The sequence below is a fragment of the Labeo rohita genome, chromosome 2, assembly GCF_022985175.1.
Source record: "Labeo rohita strain BAU-BD-2019 chromosome 2, IGBB_LRoh.1.0, whole genome shotgun sequence".
Lineage (NCBI taxonomy): Eukaryota > Metazoa > Chordata > Actinopteri > Cypriniformes > Cyprinidae > Labeo > Labeo rohita.
In genome coordinates, this window is record NC_066870.1 from 7,365,100 (window position 1) to 7,377,444 (window position 12,345).

The window sequence follows — 12,345 nt, forward strand, 5'->3', positions numbered from 1 at the left end:
ATGAAATATATGTATTTTAAATGAAATACCTTTTAGTATATTTGTTTTTCACAGGGGAAATTTAAATCCATTTGGAGCTACATGTTAATACAAACTCATTTTTAACAATAGCAAACCACTAAATGTGAAATTAGTTCACATTACCAAAAAAACTTCACTGAGAATTTCTTTGAATGTCAAGAAAAAGCTACTTAATGTGAAAAATGTAGTGTTGCTATTCAGTGTGAGGTATGTGTGTGCACAAAATTAGCTTTGCCAGTGACTGCATAAAAATGGATAATAAAATCGCTCTGACCTGCAAGTAACCTTTGCATTGCTTCACACAGATTTTATAATCCTTATTGTCGCATCTGCCAGCAAACACTCAAAAGCTTTAACCAGAATCCGCTTTACTCAGATTTAAAAAGCCAAACACTTACCCTGGCACTGAGTATCTTTCTTGGCCGGCTCAAAGCCCGGCATGCAGGTGCACGCTCCCACGGGAACCATCCATTCTCCGTCTCCGTTACAGTACAGCTTTAGAGGGACCGACTCCTCTATGGCGTTTGGCACACAGGCTCCGGCGGCGATGACCAGAGAGGTGGCCTCGGCACCAGTGGCCGTCTCGGGGAAGACAGCGAAGTTGGCAATGGTAGTGGAGCACTTTTTAAAGAACACCCTGGCTGATATGAGGGACATGCAGGCTCCCAGGTCCTGGAAGGCCACGTAGAAACCAGCTTTGGAAAGGGGACCAAAGCTCCGTACTTTGGTGTTGACGATTCCAGACTCCAACAATGAAAAGCTCTCGTCAGGGGCTATGGTGTCCACCTGGGACAAAAGACAGTAGAGAAGTTAAGACTTTTTTGTCATATCACAGAATTTTAGGATAATCTTTCTGTGGAATGTAAACCTTTTTCTCCATAAATGCTTCTAGAAGAGACCTAAAAAAACATCCTGTCATCATTTACTCACCCAAATCATTCTAAAGGTCACACATTTTTTGTGACTATTGCCAATAGTGTAGCAATGTATGAAATACAGAAGTCATTCTCATACTAAGCAGCTTACCGTTGGTCAACGTAACAAATGCACATTAACCTGTTGTTAAATCTGTGCAAAAACTTTTGTCCTTTTGTGAAATTTCCATTGGTATTATTTCCTATTGAAATTGCTGTTTTTTGCAGCAGCGTTTCATTTATGAAAGAACGTGTGTTTTTAAACTAATCTAATAAGTCAATGATTCAATTTTCAGTTCAAAAAGACAGTCACTTGCTTTATTCCTGAATGAATCAGTCGTTCTAACGAATCAAATGAATGAATAATTAGGTAATTAAATTAGTGACAACTGCCACCTACTGGCAGTTTCAGATGCATTTTGAAAGCATCTTTTCAGTTATTTAAACCATTTAATACTTCTATATTCAAAATTTTATATTTAAAACATTAATCTCAACATGAATTTATGAATTCGATTGCACTCATGCCATCTCTGAGCCTCATTAATCACATGAAAATACACCTAAAAGCCACTTTTGTGTTCTTCTGTTCCACCTCTTTAGTACAAATTAATTTTATTAATACTGATTTAATTTAATAATTTGAATTTATTCTACTCTGTAGTTTTAATTAGAAATTTTAAAAAGCTTGAAATAAAAACTGGCATAAAAGATGGCATACTTTTAATAAAGTTAGAAAAATGCCATTACTAAGGTAAAAACAAAATTCCCCTGTAAATCACTTTAAGGAGTCAAATATCAGCTCGTAACGGGAAGGCTAATTTTTGATCAGATTTTTTTGATTATTGATTAGAAGGCGCTCCTGAAATTTTGACTGTGCTCCTAAATTTTTGAAGATAGGAGCACAAGTGCTGCTAAAAAGAAAAGTAAGCATACAGCCATGTGTATGACTTACTTTCTTAAAAAAAAAGTAATATTGGTCCCCACTGATGTTCATGCAGGTTTAGAATGACGTGAAGTTAATGATGACAATATATGTGACAAAACCAAGTCTTAAGTAGCACGGATATATTTGTAACAATACACTGTATGGACCAAAATTATTGATTTTTCTTTTATGCCAAAAATCATCTCGGCCAAATATTTTCCTAACAAACCATAAATCAATGGAAAGCTTATTTATTCAGCTTTCAGATGATACATCTCAGTTTTTTTTTAAAAAAAAGAAAGACCCTTATGACTGGTTTTGTTGTCCAGGGTCACATATGTGTAATATTCCCAAGCTAAGGCATCATCATTCACCGAAACACTGTAAAATGTATCGTCACTCATAGTCTTAAATTAAAAGAAGTCATCATTCCGGCTGACCTTTACGTAGGGGTTCTCTCTCCATGGCGGGCTGCTTGCTGTGGCCACGTCTCCATCCGATTCATAATAGAACAGATTAAAGGTCTCCTTACAGGATCCCGGAATATTGGGAATACTGCCACAGTCCCGCACAGAGAACTTGAGCTCCACGTAGACTCGAAGGACTCCTCGACGGGGGATGAAGTCTGTCCGGAGCCAGTTGTTCTGATTGGGCTTTAGTACGTTACAGACCTGGTATGTCCTGATGGGGCTCAAGTGGTCATCATATCCACTCACTTCCTCCCACTGAGAAGGGCATAAAATACTGTGACTGACTGCACAATGATTTCTTGAAATGAAATGTTCAATTGAAAAATGTCTTATTGAGTAGTTTTGCTTCCAGTGGAACTAGCAAACCATGGAACCCAGTTATTCTATAACTTGTGACCTTTCTCTCTCTTTATGTAGTGAAATCTTTTTATATATAGTTTCTATTGATTGCAACACTGTGTTCTGACCAAATGGAATTTAATAAAGCGATATATTATAAAAATCTTCAATGTTAACTTGCGTTTTGACTCAGTAAGCTGTGGCCATGACAGGACAGTCAATCACTTGATTTCACTTTCTGTGACACTTTACTTAATAAACTCCGTCCACAGTGAAATCTCATTAGTCCTTGATCTTTTAATCTTTCTTTACATAACTGAATAGATCAGTGATATAACACTTTTTCTGAATCTATGGCTGTCCGATATTTTGACCATATCTGATTTTTTTTCGCCCGCCTGTTTACATTCACTTACCCAACTGGTATCCGATATCTATGTTTACAATAATTCGTGCCCAAAATGATTGTCAGAGATCGCTTTACTATGCACATGGTTTTAAATGGCCATGGTATTAAAATTATTTATATAATTCACGTAGAGTGGCTATTATTATTTCCCAGCGTGGACAACAGCTGTCATGGCTGTTTTACAGCACAAAATATAAAGAAATGGATAAAGACCACAAAAAAACCCGATAATTTTCCTTTATTATTTTACAGTGCACAGCATAAATAGTACACCCCTTCTGAATAAATTCAAAAGATATATTTTCTTAATGATCAATAATATAATTCATGGAAAGATGGCAAAATTGAAATGTATTAAACATATACTTAGTAAAAACTAAAAAAATATATGCTAATATTTTCTGTAAAACAAGTAAATTAGCCAATTTTGTTTGAATGAAGGATTGCAGAAATGAGTACACCCTAGATTTAATTCAGCAAATGTCTAATATTCTAATACTTAGTATGTCTCCAGAACTTTACGTACACTGCGCTGACCCTTCTTGGCACTGAGAGTACAAGTTCATGACAGATTTTCACATCTATCCTGTTTAACTCCTGGACCTCCTTAAATGCCCTGGCTCTAATGGGGAGTTTTGCTTAACTTGCCTCTACAAAAACCCCCACAGCTGCTTAAGAGTGTTAAGAGTGAGTGACATACATGTCCACTGAAGGATTTTCACCTTGGGAGAATGAATATCTTCATTGTCATGTTGAAAAAAATGTCCAACAATGCAGGGAATGAGGGTAGAGTAGCATCTTCTGTTTCAAGTTTTTGTATTACACCACACAGTGGTGTGTAAATTGATGACAGCATTGATAAAGCACAACTCCCTCACACCTTCAGCACTCATACATCCCAATCTAAGAGCTTTACTACCACTGAACGTCAGTGTGAGAACCAGGCACTTCTCACTGTACTCCTCCTCCAGCAACACCAGAACAACACCATGGATGCTTTTGGAGCCGAAATGATTGACTTTGTCTCATGAGACCACAGTATGGATTCCCAGAAGTCTATATTCTGTAAATATGGGCCTTGGAAGAGGTTAAATGAGTTTATTGTGCTTTGGCTGCTTTGGTAATTCTAATGGTGACAACAACCACGCATGTCACTTCTGCAAGCTGTCATGCTCTGTGAGATAAAATGTGACCCTGGACCACAAAACCAGTCTTAAGTCGCTGGGGTATATTTGTAGCAATAGTCAAAAATACATTGTATGGGTCAGAATTAGCGATTTTTCTTTTATGGCAAAAATCATTAGGAAATTAAGTAAAGATCATGTTCCATGAAGATATTTTGTAAAATTCCTACTGTAAATATATGAAAACTTAATTAGAAGTATACATTGTTAAGAACTTCATTTGGACAACTTTAAAGGCAATTTTCTCAATATTTTGATTTGTTTGCACCCTCAGATTCCAGGTTTTAAAATAGTTGTATCTCGACCAAATATTGCCCTATCCTAACACACCACACATCAATGGAAAGCTTATTTATTCAGCTTTCAGATGATGTATAAATCTCAATTTTGAAAAACTGACCATTATGACTGGTTTTGTGATCCAGGGTCACAAATATCACTCTTTTCATAGCTTTTGCCAGCTTTGAGACACTTGCATGGTATTTTCCTGCTCTTTTTCTAGAAAAACTCACTCATCACTAAACGAAAACTTAAAGTGAAGATCTGATTATTTCAGAAGTCTTGTCACAAGTCCATTGTTTCTGAATGTCAGTTGTTCTTTTCACACTTAAAACAATATTTTGGTATTCCTCTTGTACCATTGTCTTCTTTTATGCTAAGAAATAAATCTCCTGGCAGTTTTCTCTCAAGTGGTTCCATTGTTGCCAGCATTAAGTCTGAGTATGATTCATTAGGCTATTCAGTAACTTGTCAAAGGTTTGATTCAATATACTTACCTGTTGATCAAAAATTGCCTTAAACCTACACTTTTTTTAAACCTACACTAACTTTCTGGAGGGTGTACTCATTTTTGCAACACAACATTTTATCACTTTTATAATAAAATCTTATTTTCCTAACATTTTCTTTGGTAATTGATCAGGTTGGCTTGTTGGAACATTATATCTTCAAAGAACGCTAACATGTCTTCTAGGTAAAGAGTAATTGGTGAATATGTTAATTTTTAGAGGGGGTTTACTCATTTATGCTGTGCACAGTATCTACAGCTTGTTAGAGGTAGAATTCTTTAGTGAAATGTTAAATTAAAACACTATCTTTATGGGCAAATGTGCATTGACAGTAATGAGGGGAATCGGAGATGTGTGTTTAGGTTAGATGTCCAGATATCGGATATATGTATCCGATTAAAATCCACATTTGGAATTTTTTTTTTTTTTTTTATTTTGTGCCAGTGTAAATGCAGTCTATTATTTCGTGCAAAAATAAATGCAGTTCATACATATTTTTATTGTGACCATGTTGTATTTTTTGAACTCATTAAAATGAATTCTGTTAGTATAGAGTCAAACATGTCAGAATGATACAACTGTCTTGACGATTTAAATAAATAAAGAAATAAATAAAGGAAAAGAGAACCTTCTTATGTCATTTGACATAATATTTCTGCTTTTTAATATTTGAAAGAAAGGACTCTGATGAATGTGCGTCAGTGTCATTGAGTCCCTTCAAATAGATAATTTGACCTTTTTAAGGGCAAGGTTCTGGCTGTAAAATGTCAATTGGTGTGACTCCCAAAAATGTAGGCCTATGAATGAATCAGTAATTCATGATATTTATATATTTTTCACTATATTTTGCCTTAAACATTTTTTAAATAAAAACAAAATAGAAAATATTATTTTTTACTTGGCACATGCCAATTTTAGAGTCATAACATTTTAAATTTTCTTGAAAATGACATTCTTCATCACTGACCAGCATATTTTCAGAGTGGCTTTGAAATCATGTCATCTTTTCTATGGTTCACTGTGGACTGACGTATTATCATTGGAAATGCGTCGTATCACGTCTGGTTAGGACACAGTGTCACACAAAACCTAAGAATCCTAAAATGATCTAGATCTATGGATCGTTACTAAGACGATACCTTTAAAGATGTGCCTCAAAGCAGCACTAAATGGAAGTAGGAATAATGAACGACTCAAATGCTCAATTAAATTCATGTCGGTGGTTAGGGTAAATAGAAATGCTTTCTCAAAGGTGACATTTGGGTTGCCTGAACTTCTCACAACACAATTAAGAGGCATCGCAGCGAGGGGTAGCATGTGTTTATCTCCAGGTGTGAAGGAACACATTACTTATGATGATGCATGGCTTTTGAGATGCCAGACATCGAGCGCCAGCCTGCGGAAAGGGCTGAGCTGCTTAAGATTGTTGCCATGGCAACCCATCATTTCCATTGACTGACTTCGCATGCACATTCCAAAGACAAATCATACTACGGGAGCGAGTGGATTTGGGTGGGGGGGTGTCGGGCTTAAGGTCAGACTCGCCGTGGTTAATTTCTTCACCAGTCACATGTGTAAAATAAACCGCTGCTTGCAAACAGAGAGGTTGAGAGTGATCGTTCTTGCTAATGGGCCTGTTTCATTTGTCTCGTCAATGCATGGGTTGATTAATAGGCACTCTTTTGGACAATTACAAACAGGAAAACGCCATAACTCACCCCGCTTTCTGGATAGGTGGTCCACGCCAGCTCTGTAGTAGCCCACCTGCTGTCCATGAGAGTCTCTGCAAAACAGGCAATCAATGAGGCTCCGACAAACAGCAGCCTCCGTTCCAAACACAACAGAGCATCAGCGCGCTAAAAACTGTAATTTAAACGGATACATATCAAAGCACTTCACTCATTTGAATTCCCCGCATAGTCTGCGGAAGGCCTAATCACTGTTTTCGCTCCGCACACTAATAATGTGATCCGCATTTATCTACCCACTCCAGCTCTGGCCTGTGGCTGATCTGAGAACAGATCCTGTTGCGTACCACAGGGATGCTCGCAGCACAGTGACATTCTGCATCCCAGGCGCTCGCTGTTCTCTAAATACACTCCGATCAGTGGAGCAAAACTGCATGAGCCAGCTTCTGCAAATTAACCGCACATGCGAATCTTTTATTCACTTTGTAAGCCGACGTTCGATGAAGCCGAGCGCTCGCTTCAAATTAATGTGACACGCACACATCTGCGAGCAAATCCGTGGAATATTTAGAGCAGAACATCAACTTAGCTGATTAAGGCCCCGGCAAATACGCATATGGCAAACGTACACATGCTGTTTATGTGGATTGTACACCTCGTTTTTATAGCGCTGTAAATCACACAGAGAGTTAATTGCGTGATGAAATAGCTGTGAGGGCATCTCGCCGTGTGAAATATTCATAAAATTGGAGGGAAGTTCTTTTGATGCTTTGATCAATTCCTTATGACCGCATTCGGTCTTTCCTTAAGGCCCTTTGCATCTGTGCATTTGGCTGCAATGTGGGAAACAACGTCATGATACTTATTTTTACACAAAGCAGCTCATCGCAGTCTATTTCACACAAATGAGTGTACAGGATGTTCTTTGAAACTTTGTTTTGTACAGTCAGCAGATGTACAAAATGCCTCATTATTCTGGGAAATCTTTTGTTTCTCCACAAGATTATCAGAATGTAAGACTATAAAGAAAAACAAACAAGCTTTAGTTGTAATGAGTAAAATAAAAATGGTGCTTATTTGTTTTATTAAAATAAATACGTTGCATGCAAAATATGCTTTTAGTCGGATTAAAGCAATGGTCATGGAAATGCTTTAAGGAAGTGGAATGATAACTAACACCATAAAGTTTAATCTGAGAATGGGATGTTCACACTACAGTGATAACGACACATATCCTTGGAAACAATTTTTCCCCAGCTGATGATTCAGAAAAACATTGACAGGCAATCAGAATCTTTCTGACTTTAAAGAACTTGAGCATTTAAATTGGCAGACAACATAACTGCAGTGAACAATTAGAATAAACAGAATGTTATCATGAATTGATGTGCACGATAATATAGTTAACATTACAGTTATTATCGTTCTTGGTAGGAATGAGCTTTTAGCTCAAGTAAAATGATACAAATTCAGATTAAGCAAAATTTGACTAAAGGTGTGGTCACCTTTAACGTTGCTTAGCAATTTCAAAATCCAGTAATTTCAACAGAAATCCATGCAATCTGGAATTTTTAATGTGAAGGCAGCTTCTAGTTTCTCACATACTGATTTCATCAGTGTGACTGCATCTTAACAGTCATCGATATGCAACTGTACCTAGGCTTTATCTAGAATGTGTACACATTATTCCGACTGCAATTGGACTCGTTGTTGTATGTTTACAGAAGTGACGTGCAATGCAAGCATGGTATGCTGCTAGTCTGGATCAGTTATTTGTTTATGCATTGTGTTATATACATGTGACCCTGGACCACAAAACCTTAAGTAGCACGGGTATATTTGTAGCAATAGCCAAAAATACACTGTATGGGTCAAAATTATAGATTTTTCTTTTATGCCAAAAATCATTAGAATATTAAGTACAGATCATGATCCATGAAGATATTTTGTCAATTTCCTACCATAAATATAAAACAACTTAATTTTTGATTTGTAATATGCATTGAACTGGACAACTTTAAAGGTGATTTTCTCAATTTTGATTTTTTTTTTGCACCCACAGATTCCAGATTTTCAAATAGTCTTGGCCAAATATTGTCCTATCCTAACAAACCATATATCAATGGAAAGCTTCAGCTTATTCAGCTTTCATGTGATGTAGAAATATCAGTTTCAAAAAACTGCCCGTTATGACTGGTTTTGGGGTGCAGGGTCACATATTCGGAAACACGGATTAAGGGGGCATCCACTCAAAAAGTGTTTTTGGATTTAACAGCGTGAGAGGCAGTGTAGTGGAATGAAAAAAGCAAGGTATAGAAATACATTTTTTCATGCCGTGCGAGACACTGCAAAAGATGCAATACACAGCCGTAAAACGTGTCTGTCTGGTGCATGTTTCCATTGCTATGAAAAACAATGGAAAAGCGATGCAGTGGAACGCAAAAATAAATAAATAAAAAAACTGTAGCTCGATGATTGCGCATGTAAACATAAAAAAGTGTTATTATCATATATAATAATCATATATATAACACTGTAATAACAAAAACTGTCACCCTGTTTTAGATAACCACTAACAGGGCCAAATCACGTATGGTTTGTTTTATATTTAGACACCATAGTGCCTGGAAGGCCTCTGACAGATGGACTGACTTGACACAGGGGACCCTGGATGCAGCTTTACACTTTTCCTCTTGTCATGAGGTGCTCGGCCCACTTGACCTCCACTGGAAGTGTAACTAATGTAGTCTGTTAAGAAACCTGCTCAGAAACTAGGCCTATGAGTCAAACACCTACTCTCTCTCTCTCTCTCACACACACACACACACACTATCGATTGAGATCCTCACACTGAAACTGATGAAGAATCGAGGTAGTCATGGCCAAGGTGAAGGAGTATCTGACTCCACTGTAGTTAAGGATTATTGGGACATGACCAAGGTACATAATGAAGTCGGCTATGCATGTATCAGTACTAATAATGCCAAACAAAATCCTGCCTTGAGACTGTAATTTTGTAACAAGAAACAGGGTTGTTTTTGCCGAGCAGCAATTTGTTTTGAATATGAAATTAATAATTGTGAAGCATTAAATTACAAGGAGAAAGAGAGACTAATTGCTGCATGCATTTTTCTAAATATGCAAACAACAGATGTCACAAATGTAATATATATATATATATATATATATACATGGGCACACAAACCTATACATTAGACTTCTCGACAAAAATGTAGTGTGAAGTCAACAAAGCTCAAAGGTATCAATAGCTTTTCCGAAACCACACCTAGGCTCAATATTGGCACGTTTCACTTCACCACTGTTTTTAAAATAGCAGCCGACTTGGATTTAATTCCAAAATACATTGTTACTTTGAAGCGACTTCGTTTTCTCACCTAGTGTAGTCCTTTGAACAGATGTGATCATGCAAGCCAATTAACATGTGTGGCAATTACACTGAAGTGATGCTGCTATCATCACTATCTGGGTGACTTAAAAGCCTTTAGGGTGAAACGTGTCACACCAGAGCAACAGGGGGCTTTCAGCAGTCATAAACCATGTGTCACAATCAGCACAAAGCACATCTGAAAATCTAACAACTACATGGGATTTTCAATACAGCAACGTTCAAAGCAGAACACTGTCATTATAACCGCACAAGACGCTACAAGCCAAATTAAAGAGATGCTTGGATGCATACAAAAGCAATTGCTACTAGATTTGGTTTAGTCTATGGTTTTACAGTTTGTTGTAATAACAAAGGCACGAAGCATGTGGACAAACAGCATCGTCTGTATCAATATATGGACATGCCATAACACAAACACCTCTCTGGTCTGTGTAAATCTTCCACCACACACACACACGGAATAAAACATTTCTCACAAACAGACATTCGGAAACTAGAATTGGTCAGAATGATGGGAAACAAATGGAATATTGATTCAGAAAACGGACACTTAAACCCTGGTAATGATATGAATGCTAAAATCAGACAGTCGTCCAATAAAGGCTACACCTAAACGGACGCACTTTTCATTTATTCACTTTAAACGACATAAAATATTGTAGATCTGCAGCCGTTTGCATATTCATCCCTGCATCCCTGCCCGACGAATAAAAGGCAAAATCGGACCCAGACTATCTAAGTTTTCGTCAAACGCGAAGTTTCGGAGCCTGAACAGTCCGCGCGGTTTGTAAATCACAAGCTTTAGTTAAGAACAGATTTTTTTTTTTTTTTTGTTATTAAATATTCTGTGGAATTCATAAAAGGAATAGCCAACTGATGACCATGTAACAGCAGCTTGGATATCGAGTAGCCCCGTAACAAAGAGCTTTTACACTTACCCTCAACAGCAAGAATAACGGGCACCCAAAGGCTGTATAATAACAGCGAATAATCCATTGTCATGAAGCTTGAGGTTGCAACATGAATGGCTTTTTCTCTATATGTCACCGGGACAGAAAGTCTCGTTAAATCTCAGCATTCATAGACTGGAGAAGCGAATTCACGCCTTGAGAAATTTCAGCCTGGGGGAAAAAAAAAACCGCACAGCTCCTCTTGCTATGGTTGTCTTCACGTCTTTCATTCACAACTGTTCGCACCACGGAATCCACGGACGATCTCTTTCGTGAGCGCGCTCTATCATGCTCTTCTACATGTGTGGCATCATCCTCATCCTCAGTGTGAAAGAAGCTGTTGATTCTCTGCGACTGCACGGAGGAGTGTCAGTTGCGAGAAAGGATGGGGGGCGAGAGCTCTATTGGTCCCAAGGCAAAACCCTGCGGGATATCGTTGATAACTTACAGACCAAGTACTCCCCCGTGTTCTTTTATTTATGCATTTCATTATTTGTTTTAGAGAAGTGTTAAATCGACGTGTAACTCTTTTTTTTTTTTTTTTTTTTTTTTTTTGTATATGCCACTATAAGGCAAGGCGGCATAAGAATCCCCAGAATCTGAGTTGTGGTGAATTGCTAATGTATGGGTATTCTTTGATACACAGCGCCACTCACTGTTTGTTTACTGCAGGAATTGGTGTACTGTAGTTAAGAAGGGAGTGACTTGGCAAATGGCCACCGCTAGGATATTTGTGTAACAGTCACCCAACACCAATAATAAAATCATCAACCAGCTTTCTGCTGATTAAATAATGGGCTGCATGTTGACAGGAAGGTTATGGGATACTGTAAACAATCTTCAAAGCTGTACTTTAATGATATCATGCACAGTGCTGAATATCACTTCAGAAATGTAATCTGGTACTTATTACACAACAGTTTTTCATCATATAATGTAGCATGGTTACCACTGTCTTAATTTTAATCCTATTTATTTGGCTTCACATGCATGTTGTACTGATTTCAAAAGAGAAACATAGAGGAACACATTCCTTAAACTACACTATCAACACAGTGTCTGTCATTACTTATGTTTTAATGAAAGTCTAATCACTACTTTTGAAGTGTATTTAAATCCCAATTAACACTCAAGTAACAACTAAATCTGACTAGTTCAACAGTGAGGCTAGTAAAAAGAGCCTTTTGTGATGGTAGAAAACAAGAATTGCAACAATGTATAATTTACCATACAACAATGTATAAT

General features: G+C 37.3%; 1 protein-coding gene across 1 annotated transcript in view; it reads right to left on the minus strand.

The window, feature by feature from the left end:
• The window catches only part of ephb3a (eph receptor B3a), a 45,965-nt gene extending 34,461 nt beyond the window's left edge, over positions 1-11,504 (minus strand). The window contains exons 1-4 of the mRNA XM_051138062.1: positions 11,089-11,504; positions 6,772-6,836; positions 2,304-2,588; positions 420-807 (exon numbers count right to left, since the gene is read on the minus strand). Coding sequence (XP_050994019.1) covers positions 420-807; positions 2,304-2,588; positions 6,772-6,836; positions 11,089-11,152 — 802 coding nt within the window. The 5' untranslated portion in view covers positions 11,153-11,504. The remainder of the gene's footprint in view (positions 1-419; positions 808-2,303; positions 2,589-6,771; positions 6,837-11,088) is intronic.
• Positions 11,505-12,345: the final 841 nt, after the last annotated feature.